A 19490-nucleotide genomic window follows, 5' to 3' on the forward strand; every position below is an offset into this window, starting at 1 on the left:
AGAGAAAGCCCGCATGCAGCAACAAAGACCCAACGCAGCCAAAAATAAATAAAAATTTTAAAAAAATATCCAAATCCCTCCAAATACATTGTTTTACCAATATTTTTAAAGTTCAAGATATAAATAGAGATCCTCTTAATCAATTAACATTATCTTATATATGTGTATATGCCGTGCATTGAGAAAATAGGAAATGCCTTATTTTTTATTGGGAAGTGGAAACTTTTGGCTTCCAGCCTGCCACTAAACATTGCCTGGTGACATTCAAATCATGAGCCTCACAGTGGGCCTAGGCCTGATCACTGCATGTCTGCAGCCAGCTGTGCAATCAGTTCTCTGGCATCTTGCATGATGGAGGGTATCTCTGAGCCATTCTCAGTCACCTGGGTTCCGAACAGGAACATCTTCCTGTCATTTCCCACCTCAGATAACGCCAAAGCTTCATGGATATCTGTAATGTGATAGGCTGCTTCAAGATCCTTCACCAAGAATGAAAAAAGAATTGAGAAAAAGTTGGTTATTTTGCAATCTTTTTGGATAGATACATTTTTTACTCTCATTTATTGCTCTCAATGACCCCACCTCCATTCTAATATGGAGGATACTGTAATCCCATTACTATGATCTTAATGATTGTTTGAATATAATGATTTTCATTGGAATTATATCAGCATTTATGAGTTATCATCAAAAAAGTATGTTCTGGAATGAAGTTAAGTCAATATAATACCTTAATCAATTTCCTAAACAGTGCAGTCAATCTGCTTTTAATTTTGTTTTTCCATTTTTATCTTTATTTTCCTAAGATTATTTTTAATTTGTCTTTAACAATAGAAATTTGATTCATTAATTGGTTTTTGTCCATATATTTTATTAATTAAGCATTTGCCAAATGTGAGTTTTCTTTTGCAACCATTATTTCTACTGAACAAAAAATTTTTAATCAAATTCGGGGGGATGGAGGGAGACAGAGAAGGGATAAGGGAGGAAGTGAATTTAGAAAATGGAGTAGTGGGTAAAGGAGGCTGACGGGGAGGGACAGGTGGAGGGAAAGAGGACAAGATGGAGAAGTGGGGAAGGCTTACAGGACGGAAACCCACTGGGAGAGGCAGAGAGAGGAGAGATTAAAATGAGGAGACAGAAAAAAAGCACATGTTTATGCTGCATGCCAAGGTCAAAACCTCCTTGAGGTCAAAATGCCAAGGTCAAAACATATTTATTTGCCTCTCACACATCAAGAATTATTTATGCAGATGACCTCTGACATTCCCTCTCCTAAATACATATACAGATTCAGTTATAGTTTTTAAGTCCTTTGCAAAAGTTTAAGTATTTTCACTCCTAAAATTGCATTTGTATTCGGCTTTTTGTTGTTTCATAGTGTTCTCCCATAGCTTTAGGGCCTCATCTGGAAATAGTCCAATGTTGTGTCATTTTTTTCTTGTACCAATATGAACCTATCAAATTCCATAACTGGGAGCCTGTGAGACTTTTCCTGATGTGGTATGATTACCTTTCTGGTCCTTCCAATATATTGCCTGTTTGAAACCTGAATTCACTTATTCCTAGAGCCCGTAGTGAATTTTGGAACTGTGTTAATGAATCTAGCAACATGTGGACAATGTCTCAAGTTAAAAAAAAAAAGTCACTGATGGAATTGGAGAGGAAGAAAATAGGAGAAGGAGGGTGTTGCGTGGGAGGAGGGGCTCCTTGTAATGATAAAAGCACATCAGGGATAAATAACAGGTGCATTCCACACTTAACATAACTGTGCCTTAATAGAGATCATCACTCAAAGAGTAAAGATAGTAAGTTGATGTTTTAAAAATACTTATCTCATAACTTGAACCAGTGAGTCATACAAAAGAATAAATTACTTTGGCCAAGGAGTATCAACCAAGATGCATTAAACTTAAACTAGAATATCCAAACCTTTTATTATTAAACCCCAGTAAAAGTTATAAATTTGACACCAAATGGCTCTGTTTATTCAATTTGATGAAGAGATATAAACCACAAAGGAGAGTATTGCTAAATTTGACTATTAAAAATGAAAACCTGGGACTTCCCTGGTGCACAGTGGTTAAGAATCCGCCTGCCAATGCAGGGGACACAGGTTTGAGTCCTGGTCCAGGAAGATCCCACATGCCACGGAACAACTAAGCCCATGTGCCACAACTACTGAGCCTGCACTCTAGAGCCCGTGAGTCACAACTACTGAGCCCGCGTGCCACACTACTGAAGCCTGCGCGCCTAGGGCCCGTGCTTCACAACAAGAGAAGCCATCACAATGAGAAGCCCGAGCACCGCAACGAAGAGTAACCCCCACTCACCACAACTAGAGAAAGCCTGCGTGCAGCAATGAAGACCCAACACAGCCAAAAATAAAAATAAATAAATAAATTTATTTTAAAAAAATGAAAACCTATGTATTAAAAAGAGAACCATAAACAAAGTAAAATGATAAGCTAATAGATTGCTGGAGAAGATATGTGTAATGCATGTAACAGACAAAAGTTTTTCCAAAGGACATGAAAGACTTCTACAACTCAAAGGAGAAAAGATAAACACCGTAACAGGAATTTGGGGAAAGATATTAAAAGATAATTCATAAATGTGGAAATTCATTTCAGAGGATGACACTAATTTGAAACTAATAACCAGTGAACATCTGAAAAAATGTTCAAGCTCACTAGTAATTAAGGAAATGCAAATTATAATAATAAGATAAAATTTCACCCTCATGAGACTCGCAAAAATGAAAGTTTGACAAACCAAGTATTGACAAGGATGTGGAGCTTTAAAAACTGTCATATACTGCTGGTAGGAAAAATAAACTGGTTCAATATCTTTGGAAAGCAACTTGCTAATATCTAGCAAAATTGAATATGTACAAATCCAAAACCCAGCAACTCCTCACGCACTAGAGAAATACTGGTACACATCAACGAGGAGACACATACATGAAGATTCACTGTAGAACTGATTTTAACAATGAAACATTGGAAATGAACCAAATATCCAACAAGAAAATGGTAAAGCCATGGTATATTCATGCAATGGAATACTATACAGCTCACTTAAATGTACCAGGATCCTCTAAACCTTTACAGTTTGTGGTACTTAAGATGCTCATTTAAAAAAAAAATCTCCAGCTTTTCTTTTAGAAATAATCTGCTGGACTAGCATCTATGCTGGACTTTAATATAGGCTCCTACTTTTACATCATCATTTGTAATTATTTAGTTTACTTCCATAAATATTCACCCATAGAAGTAGTGGAAGAAATGGCAGGAACTGAGCTCTCTTATGACTGGCAACCCTAGCAATTAAGAGAGGGGTTTTAGCATTAAAGGCATACCTCAGAGATATTTCAAATTTGGTTCCAGACTACTGCAATAAAGTGAATACTGCAATAAAGCTAGTCACATGAATTTTTTTGTCTCTCAGTGAGTATAAAAGTTATGTTTACACTACTGTAGCCTATTAAGTGTGCAATATCATTGTCTAAAAAAAGTACATACCTTAATTTAAAAATACCTTACTGCTAAAAAATGCTAACCATCATCTGAGCCTGCAGCAAGTTGTAATCTTTTTGCAATAGTAACATCAAAGATCACTGATCACAGATCATCATAACAAATATAATAATAATTTTAAAAGTTTGAAATATTGCAAGAATTACCAAAATGCTACACAGAGACACGAAGTGAGAAATGCTTTTGGGAAAATGGTACCTATAGACTTGCTCAATGCAGGGTTGCCACAAACCTTTGATTTGTAAAAAACACAATATCTGCAAAGTGCAATAAAATGAGGTATGCCTGTACAATGCTATAGATGTCTAATACCGTTTTTAACTTTCTTTATTGTAGTAAAATACACATAAAGAAATTTGCCATATTAACCAATTTTAAGTGTACAGTTCAGTGTACAGTTAAGTACATTCACATTGTTGTACACCATCCATCTCCAGAACTCTTTTCAACTTGTAAAACTGATACTCTGTACCCATTAAACAATAACTTCCTGTTTCTCCCTCCCCCAGGCCCTGGCAACCACTCTTCTACTTTTTGTTTCTATGAATTTGACTACTCTAGGGACCTTATAAAAGTGTATTCAGGGACTTCACTGGTGGCGCAGTGGTTAAGAATCTGCCTGCCAATGCAGGGGACATGGGTTCGATCCCTGGTCTGGGAAGATCCCACATGCCATGGAACATCTAAGCCCATGCGCCACAACTACTGAGCCTGTGCTCTAGAACCCGCGAGCCACAACTACTGAGCCTGTGTGCCACAACTACTGAATCCCGCATGCCTAGAGCCTGTGGTCCACAACAAGAGAAGCCACCTCAATGAGAAGACCGCACACCGCAATGAAGAGTAGCCCCCACTCGCTGCAACTAAAGAAAGACTGCATGCAGTAACGAAGACCCAATGCAGCCAAAGATAAATAAATAAATAAATAAATTTTTTTAAAAAAGTGTGGGCTTCCCTGGTGGCGCAGTGGTTGAGAATCCGTCTGCCAATGCAGGGGACACGGGTTCGAGCCCTGGTCTGGGAAGATCCCACATGCCGCGGAGCAACGAGGCCCGTGAGCCACAACTACTGAGCCTGCGCATCTGGAGCCTGTGCTCCGCAACAAGAGAGGCCGCGATAGTGAGAGGCCCGCGCACCGCGATGAAGAGTGGCCCCCACCTGCCGCAACTAGAGAAAGCCCTTGCACAGAAACGAAGACCCAACACAGCCATAAATAAAAATAAATAAATAATTAATTAATTAATTAAAAAAAAAAAGTGTAATCATACAGTATTTGTCCTTTTGTGACTGGCTTATTTCACTTAGCATAATGTCTTCAAAGTTCATCTATGTTGTAGCATGTGTCAGAATTTCCTTTTTTAAGGCTGAATAATATCCATTGTATGTACATATCACATTTTGTTTATCCATTCATCTGTGGATGGACACTTGGGTTGCTTCTACCTTTTGGCTACTGTGAATAATTCTGCTATGAACATGGCTGTGCAAATATCTGTTTGAGTTCCTGCTTTCAATTCTATTGGTTATATACCCAGAAGTGGAATTGCTGGACTATATGAAAACTCTATTTTTAATTTTTTAAGGAACTGCCATACTGTTTTTCACAGTGGCTGCACCATTTGACATCCCCACCAACACTGCACAAGGGTTCCAATTTCTTCATGAACGTTTAATATTTTAATGCATGTGTGTGAAATAAATTCAGGTCAGGCTAATTGATCTAAAACTACTTCTTTATACATATTAAACACACAAATATTTTTTAGAAATCAATTCAAAAGTCAATAAGTGTTTACTGAATTAAATTCAACAGGTAGATTGGATCAAGATAGTGGAGTAGAAGGACGTGTGCTCACTCCCTCTTGCAAGAGCACCGGAATCACAACTAACTGCTGAACAGTCATGGACAGGAAGACACTGGAACTCACCAAAAAAGATACCCCACATCTAAAGACAAAGGAGAAGCTGCAATGAGATGGTAGGAGGGGCGCAATCACAATAAAATCAAATCCCATAACCGCTGGGTGGGTGACTCACAAACTAGAGAACACTTATACCACAGAAGTCCACCCACTGGAGTGAAGGTTCTGAGCCCCACGTCAGGCTTCCCAACCTGGGGGTCTGGCAACAGCAGGAGGAATTCCTAGAGAATCAGACTTTGAAGGCTAGTGGGATTTGATTGCAGGACTTTGACAGGACTGGGGGGAAACAGAGACTCCACTCTTGGAGGGCACACTCAAAGTAGTGTGCGCATCAGGACCCACAGGAAGGAGCAGTGACCCCATAGGAGACTGAACCAGACCTACCTGCTAGTGTTGGAGGGTCTGTGGCAGAAGCGGGGGGTGGCTGTGGCTCACCACGGGGACAAGGACACTGGTAGCAGAAGTTCTGGGAAGTACTCCTTGGTGTGAGTCCTCCCAGAGTCCACCATTAGCCCCACCAAAGAGCTGGTAGGCTCCAGTGCTGGGTTGCCTCAGGCCAAAGAACCAACAGGGAGGGAACCCAGCCCCACCCATCAGCAGACAAGCGGATTAAAGTTTTACTGAGCTCTGCCCACCAGAGCAACACCCAGCTCTACCCACCACCAGTCCCTCCCATCAGGAAGCTTGTACAAACCTCTTAGATAGCCTCATCCATCAGAGGACAGACAGCAGAAGCAAGAATAACTACAATTCTGCAGCCTGTGGAATGAAACCACATTCACAGAAAGATAGACAAAATGAAAAGGCAAAGGACTATGTCCCAGATGAAGGAACAAGATAAAACCCCAGAAAAACAACTAAAGGAAGTGGAGATAGGCAACCTTCCAGAAAAAGAACTGAGAATAATGATAGTGAAGATGATCCAGGACCTTGGAAAAACAATGGAGGCAAGGATCAAGAAGATGCAAGAAATGTTTAACAAAGACCTAGAAGAATTAAAGAGCAAACACCTAGAAGAATTAAAGAACAAACAAATAGAGATGAACAATACAATAACTGAAATGAAAAATACACTAGAAGGAATCAATAGCAGCATAACTAAAGCAGAAGAATGGATAAGTGACCTGGAAGACAGAATGGTGGAATTCACTGCTGTGGAACAGAACAAAGAAAAAAGAATGAAAAGAAATGAAGACAGCCTAAGAGACCTCTGGGACAATATTAAATGCAACAACATTCACATTATAGGGGTCCCAGAAGGAGAAGAGAGAGAGAAAGGACCCGAGAAAATATTTGAAGAGATTATAGTCAAAAACTTCCCTAACACGGGAAAGGAAATAGCCACCCAAGTCCAGGAAGTGCAGAGAGTCCCATGCAGGAAAAACCCAAGGAGAAACATGCTGAGACACATAGTAATCAAACTGACAAAAATTAAAGACAAAGAAAAATTATTGAAAGCAACAAGGGAAAAACGACAAAGAACATACAAGGGAACTCCCATAACATTAACAACTGATTTCTCAGAAGAAACTTTACAAGCCAGAAGGGAGTGGCATGACATATTTAAAGTGATGAAAGGGAAGAACCTACAACCAAGATTACTCTACCCGGCAAGGATCTCATTCAGATTCGATGGAGAAATCAAAAGCTTTACAGACAAGCAAAAGCTAAGAGAATTCAGCACCACCAAACCAGCTCTACAGCAAATGCTAAAGGAACTTCTCTAGGCAGGAAACAAAAGAGGAGAAAAGGACCTACAAAAACAAATCCATAACAATAAAGAAAATGGTAATAGGAACATACATATCGATAATTACCTTAAACGTGAATGGATTAAATGCTCCAACCAATAGACACAGGCTCGCTGAATGGATACAAAAATAAGACCCATATACGCTGTCTACAAGAGACCCACTTCAGACCTAGGGACACATACAGACTGAAAGTGAGGGGATGGAAAAAGATTTTCCATGCAAATGGAAATCAAAAGAAAGCTGAAGTAGCAATACTCATATCAGATAAAATAGACTTTAAAATAAAGAATGTTACAAGAGACAAGGAAGGACACTACATAATGATCAAGGGATCAACCCAAGAAGAAGATATAACAATTATAAATATATATGCACCCAACATAGGAGCACCTCAATACATAAGGCAACTGCTAACAGCCATAAAAGAGGAAATCGACGGTAACACAATAATAGTGGCAGACATTAACACCTCACTTACACCAATGGACAGATCATCCAGACAGAAAATTAATAAGGAAACACAAGCTTTAAATGACACAATAGACCAGATAGATTTAATTGATATTTATAGGACATTCCATCCCAAAACAGCAGATTACACTTTCTTCTCAAGTGCGCACGGAACATTCTCCAGGATAGATCACATCTTGGGTCACAAATCAAGCCTCGGTAAATTTAAGAAAACTGAAATCATATCAAGCATCTTTTCTGACCACAATGTTATGAGATTAGAAATCAATTACAGGGGAAAAAACGTAAAAAACACAAATACATGGAGGCAAACAATACATTACTAAATAACCAAGAGATCACTGAAGAAATCAAAAGGGGAAACCAAAAAAACCTAGAGACAAATGACAGTGAAAACACGATGATCCAAAACCTACGGAATGCAGCAAAAGCAGTCCTAAGAGGGAATTTTATAGCGATACAATCCTACCTCAAGAAACAAGAAAAATCTCAGATAAACAATCTAACCTTACACCTAAAGGAACTAGAGAAAGAAGAACAAACAAAACCCAAAGTTAGCAGAAGGAAAGAAATCATAAAGATCAGAGCAGAAATAAATGAAATAGAAACAAAGAAAACAATAGCAAAGATCAAGAAAACTAAAAGCTGGTTCTTTGAGAAGATAAACAAAATTGATAAACCTTTAGCTAGATTCATCAAGAAAAAGAGGGAGAGGACTCAAATCAATAAAATTAGAAAGGAAAAAGAAGTTACAATGGACACTGCAGAAATACAAAGCATCATAAGAGACTACTACAAGCAACTCTATGCCAATAAAATGGATAACCTGGAAGAAATGGACAAATTCTTAGAAAGGTATAACCTTCCAAGACTGAACCAGGAAGAAATAGAAAATATGAACAGACCAGTCACAAGTAATGAAATTGAAACTGTGATTAAAAATCTTCCAACAAACAAAAGTCCAGGACCAGATGGCTTAACAGGTGAATTCTATCGAACTAACAGCCATCCTTCTCAAACTCTTCCAAAAACTGCAGAGGAAGGAACACTCCCAAACTCATTCTACGAGGCCACCATAAGCCTGATACCAAAACCAGACAGAGATACTATAAGAAAAGAAAATTACAGACCAATATCACTGATGCAAAAAACAGAATATGGATGCAAAAATCCTCAACAAAATACTAGCAAACAGAATCCAACAACACATTAAAAGGATCATACACCATGATCAAGTGGGATTTATCCCAGGGATGCAAGGATTCTTCAATATACGCAAATCAATCAATGTGATACACCATATTAACGAATTGAAGAATAAAAACCATATGATTGGGCTTCCCTGGTGGCGCAGTGGATAGGACTCTGTGCTCCCAGTACAGGGGGCCTGAGTTCGATCCCTGGTCAGGGAACTAGAGCCCACATGCATGCCGCAACTGAGAGGTTGCATGCCACAACTAAGGGGCTGGTGAGCCACAGCTAAGGAGCCTGCCTGCCGCAACTAAGACCCAGTGCTACCAAATAAATAAATAAATAAGTATTAAAAAAAAAAAAAAAAGAGAGTGGGAATGATTTAAAAAAAAAAACAACATACGATCATCCCAATAGATGTAGAAAAGGCTTTTGACAAAATTCAACACCCATTTATGATTAAAAACTCTCCAGAAAGTGGGCATAGAGGGAACCTACCTCAACATAATAAAGGCCATATATGACAAACCCACAGCAAACATCATTCTCAATGGTGAAAAACTGAAAGCATTTCCTGTAAGATCAGGAACAAGACAAGGATGTCCACTCTCACCACTATTATTCAACATAGTTTTGGAAGTCCTAGCCACAGCAGTCAGAGAGGAAAAAGAAATACAAGGAATACAAATTGGAAAAGAAGAAGTAAAACTGTCACTGTTTGCAGATGACATGATACTATACATAGAGAATCCTAAAGATGCCACCAGAAAACTACTAGAGCTAATCAATGAATTTGGTAAAGTTGCAGGATACAAAAGTAATGCACAGAAATCTCTTGCATTCCTATACAATAACAATGAAAGATCAGAAAGAGAAATTAAGGAAATAATCCCATTCACCATTGCAACAAAAAGAACAGAATACCTAGGAATAAACCTACCTAAGGAGACAAAAGACCTGTACACAGAACACTATAAGACACTGATGAAAGAAATCAAAGATGACACAAACAGATGGAGAGATATACCATGTTCTTGGATTGGAAGAACCAATATTGTGAAAATGACTATAGTACACAAAGCAATCTACAGATTCAATGCAATCCCTATCAAATTACCAGTGGCATTTTTTTACAGAACTATAACAAAAAATCTTAAAATCTGTATGGGGACACAAAAGACCCCGAATAGCCAAAGCAGTCTTGAGGGAAAAAAACGGAGCTGGAGGAATCAGACTCCCTGACTTTAGACTATACTACAAAGCTACAGTAATCAAGATAATATGGTACTGGCACAAAAACAGAAATATAGATCAATGGAACAGGATAGAAAGCCCAGAGATAAACCCATGCACCTATGGTCAACTAATCTATGACAAAGGAGGCAAAGATATACAATGGAGAAAAGACAGTCTCTTCAATAGGTGGTGCTGGGAAAACTGGACAGCTACATGTAAAAGAATGAAATTAGAATACTCCCTAACACCATACACAAAAATAAACTCAAAATGGATTAGAGACCTAAATGTAAGACTGGACACTATAAAACTCTTAGAGGAAAACATAGGAAGAACACTCTTTGACATAAATCACAGCAAGATCTTTTTTGATCCACCTCCTAGAGTAGTGGAAATAAAAACAAAAATAAACAAATGGGACCTAATGAAACTTCAAAGCTTTTGCACAGCAAAGGAAACCATAAACAAGACGAAAAGACAACCCTCAGAATGGGAGAAAATATTTGCAAACGAATCAACGGACAAAGGATTAATCTCTAAAATATATAAACAGCTCAAGCAGCTCAGTATTAAAAAAACAAACAACCCAATCCAAAAATGGGCAGAAGACCTAAATAGACATCTCTCCAAAGAAGACATACAGATGGCCAAGAAGCACATGAAAAGCTGCTCAACATCACTAATTATTAGAGAAATGCAAATCAAAACTACAATGAGGTATCACCACACCAGTTAGAATGGGCATCATCAGAAAATCTACAAACAACTAATGCTGGAGAGGGTGTGGAGAAATGGGAACCCTCTTGCACTGTTGGTAGGAATGTAAATTGATACAGCCACTATGGAGAACAGTATGGAGGTTCCTTAAAAAACTAAAAATAGAATTACCATATGACCTAGCAATCCCACTACTGGGCATATACCCAGAGAAAACCATAATTCCAAAAGACACATGCACTCCAATGTTCATTGCAGCACTATTTACAATAGCCAGGTCATGGAAGCAACCTAAATGTCCCTTGACAGACGAATGGATAAAGAAGATATGGTATATATATATACAATGGGATATTACTCAGCCATAAAAAGGAACAAAATTGGGTCACTTGTAGAGACATGGATGGACCTAGAGACTGTCATACAGAGTGAAGTAAGTCAGAAAGAGAAAAACAAATATCATATATTAATGCATATATGTGGAACCTAGAAAAATGGTACAGATGAACTGGTTTGCAGGGCAGAAATAGAGACACAGGTGTAGAGAACAAACATGTGGACACCAAGGCGGGAAAGTTGTGTGGGGGGGGGGGATGAATTGGGAGATCGGGATTGACATATATACACTAATATGTATAAAACAGATAACTAATAAGAACCTGCTCTGTAAAAAATAAATAAATAGAATTAAATTTAAAAAAAATAAATTCAACAGGTATTTGTTGAATTCCTACTATGTACAAGGCATTATGCTAGGTTTTACAAGGGACACAAAGGTGAATGATAGTCTCTGTTCTCAAGGAATTTACTGCTGCCCCTTGGTATCTGAGGGGGATTGGTTGCAAGACCCCAGCAGACACCAAAATCTGAGGATGCTCAAGCCCCTTACATAAAATGGCATAGTATTTGCAAATAACTTATGCACATCCTCCCATATACTTTAAACCATCTCTAGATTACTTATAATACCTAATACAATGTAAATGCTACGTAAATAGTTGCCTGTGTGTGGCAAGTACAAGTTTTACTTTCTGGAACTTTCCAGAATCTTTTTTTTCCTGATCCACAGGTGGTTGAATCCACAGATATGGAGGGCTGACTGTATAATCCAATAGATCTAATAGTATAAATTGAACTGAACATACAACATATTATTGAATATCTTGCTATTAAAAGTAGACATTTCTACTTCTTGTATTAATAATAAAACTACTGAGTACAATTTATATTTGCACAAATTTTTACCTGTTTGTTTGCAAACACAACCAGAGGAAGGATTGGATTTGTCCCAATTAGTTGATGAAGGTGCTTCTTGGCTTCAGGTAGTCTGTTGTGATCTGCTGAATCCACCACAAAGATTAGCAGCAATCCCTTGGACAGGTACATTTCCCAACAAGAACGGAAAGGTTCGCTGCCACCAACTACAAAGAACAGTAGAGAAGGAAGACACACACACAAACCTCAGAAGAGTCCACTGAGGGGGGCAGGAAAGACACATTTTGATAATTTCTGAACACTGGATACGTATTCTGATAAAAGACCTCTGTGAGACTCTACCCAATTCTTCGAACAACTTGAGCGATGTTACTGGGGAATTTATTGGTGGGAATATTTACCCTCCACAAGCGGGTCACTCATTCTGGAACACAAAGGACCAGCATAAAGATCTTAAATTTGTACTACAGTGGATGCCTCCTGATCTGTTATACACAGCAGCCACGACGGCCAATGCCTGTCTGTCAGGTATAGCTCAGCGAATGGGAGTAGGCTACTAAAATAATTCAGGGTGGTGGGTTAAAACACATATTTCTCTAAAATAAGTTTTAAATGGACTGATTTAAATGTCATAGGCTAGCCTCACTTGCACAACTTTTTTCCTTTGTCAAAATCCCAGAACTAATTTCCTCTCTTAATCTTGCACTAAGAGTTAATATGATCCTGTGGGCATTCAGGAATACTTGCCTCAGAAAAAATTCCTTTGGGTTATTTCACTCTGCTGATTCTTCCCAGAAGAAACTTTTTGGAATGATAATAGTACATACACAATGAATTCAGTTTTTATTTTTCTCCTGGGACAGAATATGACAAACAATGGCCCACAGCCTAAATCTGGCTCACTGCCTATTTTTGTACAGCCCACGAACAAAAAATGGATTCTACCTCTTTAAAGGTTTGGGGAAAAAAAGAATACCATTTTGTAACGCATGAACATTATATCACATTTGGATTTCAGTACAAATAAAGTTGTATGAGAACACAGGCATGTAGATTTGTGCACATATGGTCTCCGGCTGCTTTCGCAGTACAACTGCAGGGTTGAGTAGCTGCACAGAGCCCGTGCGGCCACAAAGTCTACATTAGCTATTCTCGAGCCCTCTGCAGAAAAAGTGTGCAGACTCCTGTTGTAGGGACTTAACAATACCATTTAAAAAACTAATAGGAAAGGGTGTTGATTTGTCTTTGCTTTGTTTTCTTTTGTATGGAGAGCCAGGCTAGTCATTCTTTGAAGTATTTTGTGTTTTTAATTTTTTTAAAGAATGTGTATAATCCAAGTAATTCATATGGTTTTAACACATGTAGTTTAAAGATGAATGAACATGTCATTCCCCATGTTTTTGGCAACACCATGACATTTCACCTACATAGGGATTGCTATCTTTTAGTTATTAACTTCCAACTTAACAGCAGTGTAGTTGAGAACAGTTTGTATGATGCATCCTCTTTGAAAACTTTGTTAAGACTTGCTGTATGGCCCAGTAAGCGGTCACTGTTGGTAATTGTTCTGTGAGTGTTTGAGAAGAACGTGAATTTTAACTTTTGTATGTGGCTAAAATTGTCTAATTGGACAATTTTATATTATTCACTAGATCAAACTTGTTGACTGTGTTCAAATTTTATATATCTCTGCTGATTTTTTTTCTCCTTGATCTTATTAGTAATTGACAAAGATATGTTGAAACCCCTCACTCCAACGGCAGATCTGTCCATCTCTCCCCCTAATTGGAGTTTTCTTTTTTCTTCCTATCTCCCTTTCCTTTTTTCCTTCTCTTTCCTTTCCTTCCCTTTTCTCTTTTCACTTTTTATATTTTGAGACTTTTGTTAGCCATCCATTTCATTAAAAATATTTTTTTTTTCATTAAAAATATTATTTCTTCCATAGCTTCTGGGGAAACTGAAAACTCTAGTCTTAATAATGCTTTTATCATAAAGATTTGCCTGCAGGTTTACCAGTTTCTCTGCCCACCATTTTCTCTTCGCAACTGAATGAAAGCAAAAATTCACAGCATTTTACTTGCAGACTGGAGATGGGGTACAAAATGGGGTACAGAAAACTCCCAGTTTTCTGGCTTGAGCATATTGATGGGTGAGGAGACATTTACTGACCAGTTGGATTACAAGGGAAAGGAACAGATACGGAGATATAGCAAACATTTTGTCTTGACGATATTAGGCTTGAGAGGCCAATCAGACAGCCAGGTAGAGATGTCAGGCAACATTTGGATATGTTTGGCTGGAGAGATAAATTTGGGAGTCATTAGCATATAGATAGTATTTAATGTCAAGAGGAAAGATGAAATCATCCTAGGAGAGAGTGTAAAGAGGAGACAAGAGGATCTAATGCAACTTTGGGGTACAGCAATATTTTGAGAGGTGGTGATTCCAGAACTGCCAGAGGAGGGGTTTCTGGGTTGCCATCTGGTTACAAGAGGTTTGGAGTTTACCTCTATTTGCATTTGCAGAGAAGGAAACACACTGTATTTACTTAGATTGCATTTATATTTGGGGTAGTAAGGGAGGAGGGAGGCTGTTATAGGACAGGTGCGGAAGCCTTCCTCTCAACTCCCCTTTATCATCACCACTGCAAAAAGAAAAAAATAAAAGAACAGAAAGTGATCCCCACACTGTACCCAAGCACTAAACTACACATGCATTCTGAAAGTCTAGGAAAATCTGACCCAGTGTTTCATTTCACAAGGACCCAATGTCGATAACATTAAATCTGGCTTAAGGTATAACGATAATGTGGCTACAGGCTATCGGTTATCCCCAGAACTACTGAGAAAGACAGCTTACTCTCCAGGAACTCCAACTGGCTGTCTTCAGTGCTGATGCACACTGCATTGAAACCTTGGGTTGGTGCCACGCTGTGCTGGACTCTGTTTAAAGCTAGAGAGTGGAGAACACTGGTCTTCCCTGCTCCATCCAGGCCCAGCACTAGGATCTGCTTATTTTTCTCCTGCGAAACAAAAGATAAGTCAATAAAGCTATGCTATCAGGGCCTGGTTTTCCTGGCTCCTGGCAGTGTGCCTGCCAATAATATTGTGGAATTGTAAACCAGAACAAAACTTCGCAAAAAATTTAATAGAACAAACTGTACCAGTCAGTTTGTATTTTATATAATCAGCCATCAGTTATGTGATATTAATTGCATACCCCCTCTCCATCCCCCAACTCCTGGTCAATCTATCAAATAAATACTTTATATATATCAGGATTTATGGGAGGTGCCATATTTTCAGGGTCAATTTTCAGACTTCACTTTGCTTCCTGAGTTCACGTCTATTGGAGACTGCAACAGAATTCAATTTGTTGTATGGGGTCTTGGGGCCTACTTGTTCCATGTATTGACTTTGCCACTGAGCATGTAAGCATCTAAGTTCTCATATTATTATTATTATTTTTTTTTTAATTTATTTATTTATGGCTGTGTTGGGTCTTCATTTCTGTGCGAGGGCTTTCTCTAATTGTGGCAAGTGGGGGCCACTCTTCATCGCGGTGCGCAAGCCTTTCACTGTCGTGGCCTCTCTTATTGCGGAGCACAGGCTCCAGATGCGCAGGCTCAGTAGTTGTGGCTCACGGGCCCAGCTGCTCCGCGGCATGTGGGATCTTCCCAGACCAGGGCTCGAACCCGTGTCCCCTGCATTGGCAGGCAGATTCTCAACCACTGCGCCACCAGGGAAGCCCAAGTTCTCATATTATTAATCTGTCTTGTCTTCCCAGTTGAATCACTAGATTAAAAGCTCTTAGGGCAAGGTTTACCCTCATAAATGAAAAGGCGAAGATTATAGAAACTGTTAAACCAGTTCCAATCATAATTGAGTATTTAAAAATCTGATGCTAAAACCTGATGAACTAGATGTAAACTTTAGGAAGAAGCATTCTACCAACAAGCAAAATTTTATGACAAGTGATTGAGGGGCAAGAGGGCAGGCTGGTATGAAGACAGAAATAGAAATTTCAGAGTGCTCAGAAAGGTGACTTTTAGGGTACAAACTTTAATGTAAACAGTAATAAATGAGCAACAATCCAGCCAGAGTACTCACAGGAATTCTATTTCTCAAACAGCCTACTAAAGAGATTTCTCATGTATAAAAAACACTAGTAAATGTCTTCAGTGGCATTCGTTTAAAAATAATAATCTTATACATTTCTGCTTGAACACTAAATGTTGACATTAGACTCAGACTGGATTTCTGTTTAAAAAAAAAAAAAAAGTGATCCTAAACAGCACTAAATGTCTATCCCACCTCCCACCTCTTTTTTTTTTTTTTTTTTTTTTTTTAAATATATAAGATCTGTGTAAAAGTAAGATGTTTTAAGGTCTGGTCTAATAGGGTCTTGTGTACAGGGCAGCATTTAAGAAACCTGTCTAGTGAATAACAGAATGTTTGTTTTTGGAGTGAATTCTTTTTTTTTTGTTTTTGGTTTTTTTTGGAGTGAATTCTTGATGGCTCTTAAAGCAAAAGGTATTTCCATAGGTGTTTCCTCTCTCCATCCCCACTTCCTCCCCGTTCCCTCTTACCCACACCTAAATGTCATAGTGTCATTCTGAGAGAGTGATGGTAAGGAAGAGGGACTTGATGCATGAAGGGGATGCTTTAAAGCAATGATGCCACCAAGAACTGGCTGCAAGATGTGGATTGTGTCCCCCTCATTATCTCCACCAATGGCTCTACTCAGGCTATCCCAACATATTTCATCAGTTCCAAGATGCTGTGTGTTTTTTTGTTTTGTTTTTTCACATTTTAACATCTCTGAAATGAGGACTTTACAATCTATGGTATGTCATATTTTGGTTGGCAGCATTTTTTTTCTGTTTGTGGTACCTAAAATAATGGCACCTTAGATCCTATGAAATTTTGTGAATAAAAGCAGTTCCCTACTCCCTTTCCAACCATATCGCTGCTCCTAAACCCCTAGAAATTCTGCAGTCACTGATGCTTTACATTTTGCTTATTTTTTAGTCTAAAATACAAGCCTCCTCATGTTTATAATCTCTTAAGAAAAGCAGGGGTTACTGTAAACCAGGAGTTCAGACCCAAAATGTAATTCTCAACACGACTGTTCCTTGCAAAAGTTATTCATTTAACTATATGTGAACCTATGTAGTCTGTGTTTTACCAGAGATCAAATCTCCATTAATAATTCACATTGTTTAGAACCAGAAAGCAGCTCTGAGCTCAGGAACTCCAGGAGCACACAGCCCAGGGAGCTGATCCAAATAATGCCTGTTTTTCCTTCTTCCCCCTCAATTTTTAAATCATGGTAAAATACACAACATAAAGTTCACCATCATAACCATTTTTAAACATACGGTGATATTAAATCCATTCATAATATTGTGCAACCATCACCACTATCCATCTCCAAAACTGTTCACCTTGTAAGACTGAAACTGTACTCACTAAACTCTAACTCCGCACTCCCCCTTCCCCCAGGCCCCACCATTCTATTCTCTATGATTTTGACTACTCTAGGTACATCATATACGTGGAATCATAGGTATTTGTCCTTTTGTGACTGCAATGTCTGGTTTCTGAGACCTCTCAGTTAAACCTTTGTGCCCGTCCCTTCTGGGCGCTGGTGGTCTGAAAACAATGGAAGTAGTAACCTCAGCGCCCACAGAAAATGTCCAGAGGGACCCAAAACACATCCTGCACAAATTCAGGAGCCCTGCACCTTCCCACATGGAACTTAGGAAACAGAAAGGACTGGGAGAGAGAGTGCATGTGTGGTGAGGGTTTGGGGCTCGTTTCAGTGTCGTGGGCGGACTGGGAGCTAGCGTTGGGCATCGGACGGAGATGGGGCTCGAAAGAGGGCTGTTCCCCGCGCTCCCGTGAACCCGACTAAGGCCTCCTCTTCAACACTAGACCTGACGAGACCTGACCTTCCTCAACACTAGACCTAGACCTTGGACGCAGGGTCGGGGTTAGCGGTGAGAGCGGGCAAGGGGCTGGGGAGATGGCGTTCGCAGCTTGGCACACCCGTTCCATCCGCGGGTGTAAAGCCCGCACACGAGACCGGACTCCCACCGGCGCGAGAGCCGGCGCTTCGGCCAGAACGCCGACAACGGCCTTGGGTGAGGGTCTGAGGCACCCTTCTCTTACCAGCAGCTCCAGCGGGGACTTTGCCAACGTGCTGTTGTCCTCCCCTTTCTCTTCTTTTTCCATAAATTGTTCCTTCCCTTTCTCCGTCTCCCGCCCTTTCCTCTTTTCCTCTTCTTTACTCTTACTTTTCTCGTCCCTCCTCCTCTCCTTTTCTTTTTCCTTAATTTTCTCCTTCTCCACCTCCTTCTTTTTATCTTTCTCCTCCTTTCCTTTTCCCCGAATTTTCTCTTTCTCCGGCTCCTTTCCCTTCTCTCTCTTCACTTTCCCCCTCTCCATCCCCACCACCCTTGTTTCCGTCCCTCCTCCCAGGCGCCCGCGCGCTGGAGCTGCGGTGCGGGGTCCCGGCAAGAGTGGCTCCTGCGGGGGGCGCAGGGAGGAGATGCAGGTCCACGCGGCGTACAGCGCCCCAGCGGTCACCGCGCTGCCCCGAGGGGCGACGGCTGCAGTCCGGCATCTCCCGCTCGCTCGCAGGGGGCTGCACGCAGCAGATTCGCCGAAGCCTGGGGCGGTAGGCGAATTGCAGAGGGTAAGGCGCGGGTAGCTAGAGGAAGGGTCGAGCCCAGGCGAGGGGGTCAGGGAGGCCCGGCCGCGGGAGCTCGGAAAGACCGGTCAAACAGGAAAAGCGTCCCCAGGTGCCACTTCCTCGGGAGCGCGCGCTACAGCGAGATCCCCTCGGGCTGGGCAGGGTGTCTCAGAAAGGCCTTTCGAGACGCCCAGATCTTAGCCTCTCACCTCTCCCGCCTCCTCCCCGAGCCCTCCCAGCCCTCGTGTCTCCGACCCGAACGCTTGAGGCGCCCCAGAGGATGCCCCGCCTTCCCCTCTTCAGTAGTCACAAGCCTGGAGAGTGAAGTTAGGGATCTCTCCGCCCTCCGTCCTGTTTAAGTCCACCAGCAGCGTCTAGAGACGCTATCCAGGATGCTTAAGGAAAAAGAGAGGAATGTGAATGGTTCCCTTAAATTTGTTACATTTCGCTTAAAAAAAAATTTCTCTGGAGATTAGTCTGCCAGGATCACAGATACTGGTAATACCGGGTATTAAAACCACAACTAAACAAAATAGTCTAGTCGCTCCCAATGATCTAATATGTAACAAATTGGGTACCCACGGGGCTTTGCAAAGGTGGTGTAACGTTGCTTACACTGCTTGAGAAGTATATGGATGGTTCTTTTTTATTATTTTGTTAAATTGGACCCTTTAGTTTACAATCTAACAAAATTATCTTAATGCAATAAACTGACTTACCTTCATCAGATCTACATTTCAAACAGGCTT

The 19490-nt window shown here is 40.1% G+C and overlaps 1 protein-coding gene across 1 annotated transcript; it reads right to left on the reverse strand.

Annotated features, from left to right (window-relative positions):
• Positions 1–110: 110 nt before the first annotated feature.
• ARL9 (ADP ribosylation factor like GTPase 9) lies at positions 111–18494 on the reverse strand. Its single transcript, XM_036853502.1, has 4 exons — positions 18219–18494; positions 14905–15067; positions 12076–12251; positions 111–479 (listed from the first exon to the last, which is right to left on the reverse strand). Exons 1-4 carry the CDS (start codon positions 18492–18494, stop codon positions 300–302), a joined length of 795 nt encoding a protein of 264 aa, XP_036709397.1. The 3' UTR covers positions 111–299.
• Positions 18495–19490: the final 996 nt, after the last annotated feature.

This window comes from Balaenoptera musculus, chromosome 5 (genome assembly GCF_009873245.2).
Source record: "Balaenoptera musculus isolate JJ_BM4_2016_0621 chromosome 5, mBalMus1.pri.v3, whole genome shotgun sequence".
In the NCBI taxonomy this organism is placed as follows: domain Eukaryota; kingdom Metazoa; phylum Chordata; class Mammalia; order Artiodactyla; family Balaenopteridae; genus Balaenoptera; species Balaenoptera musculus.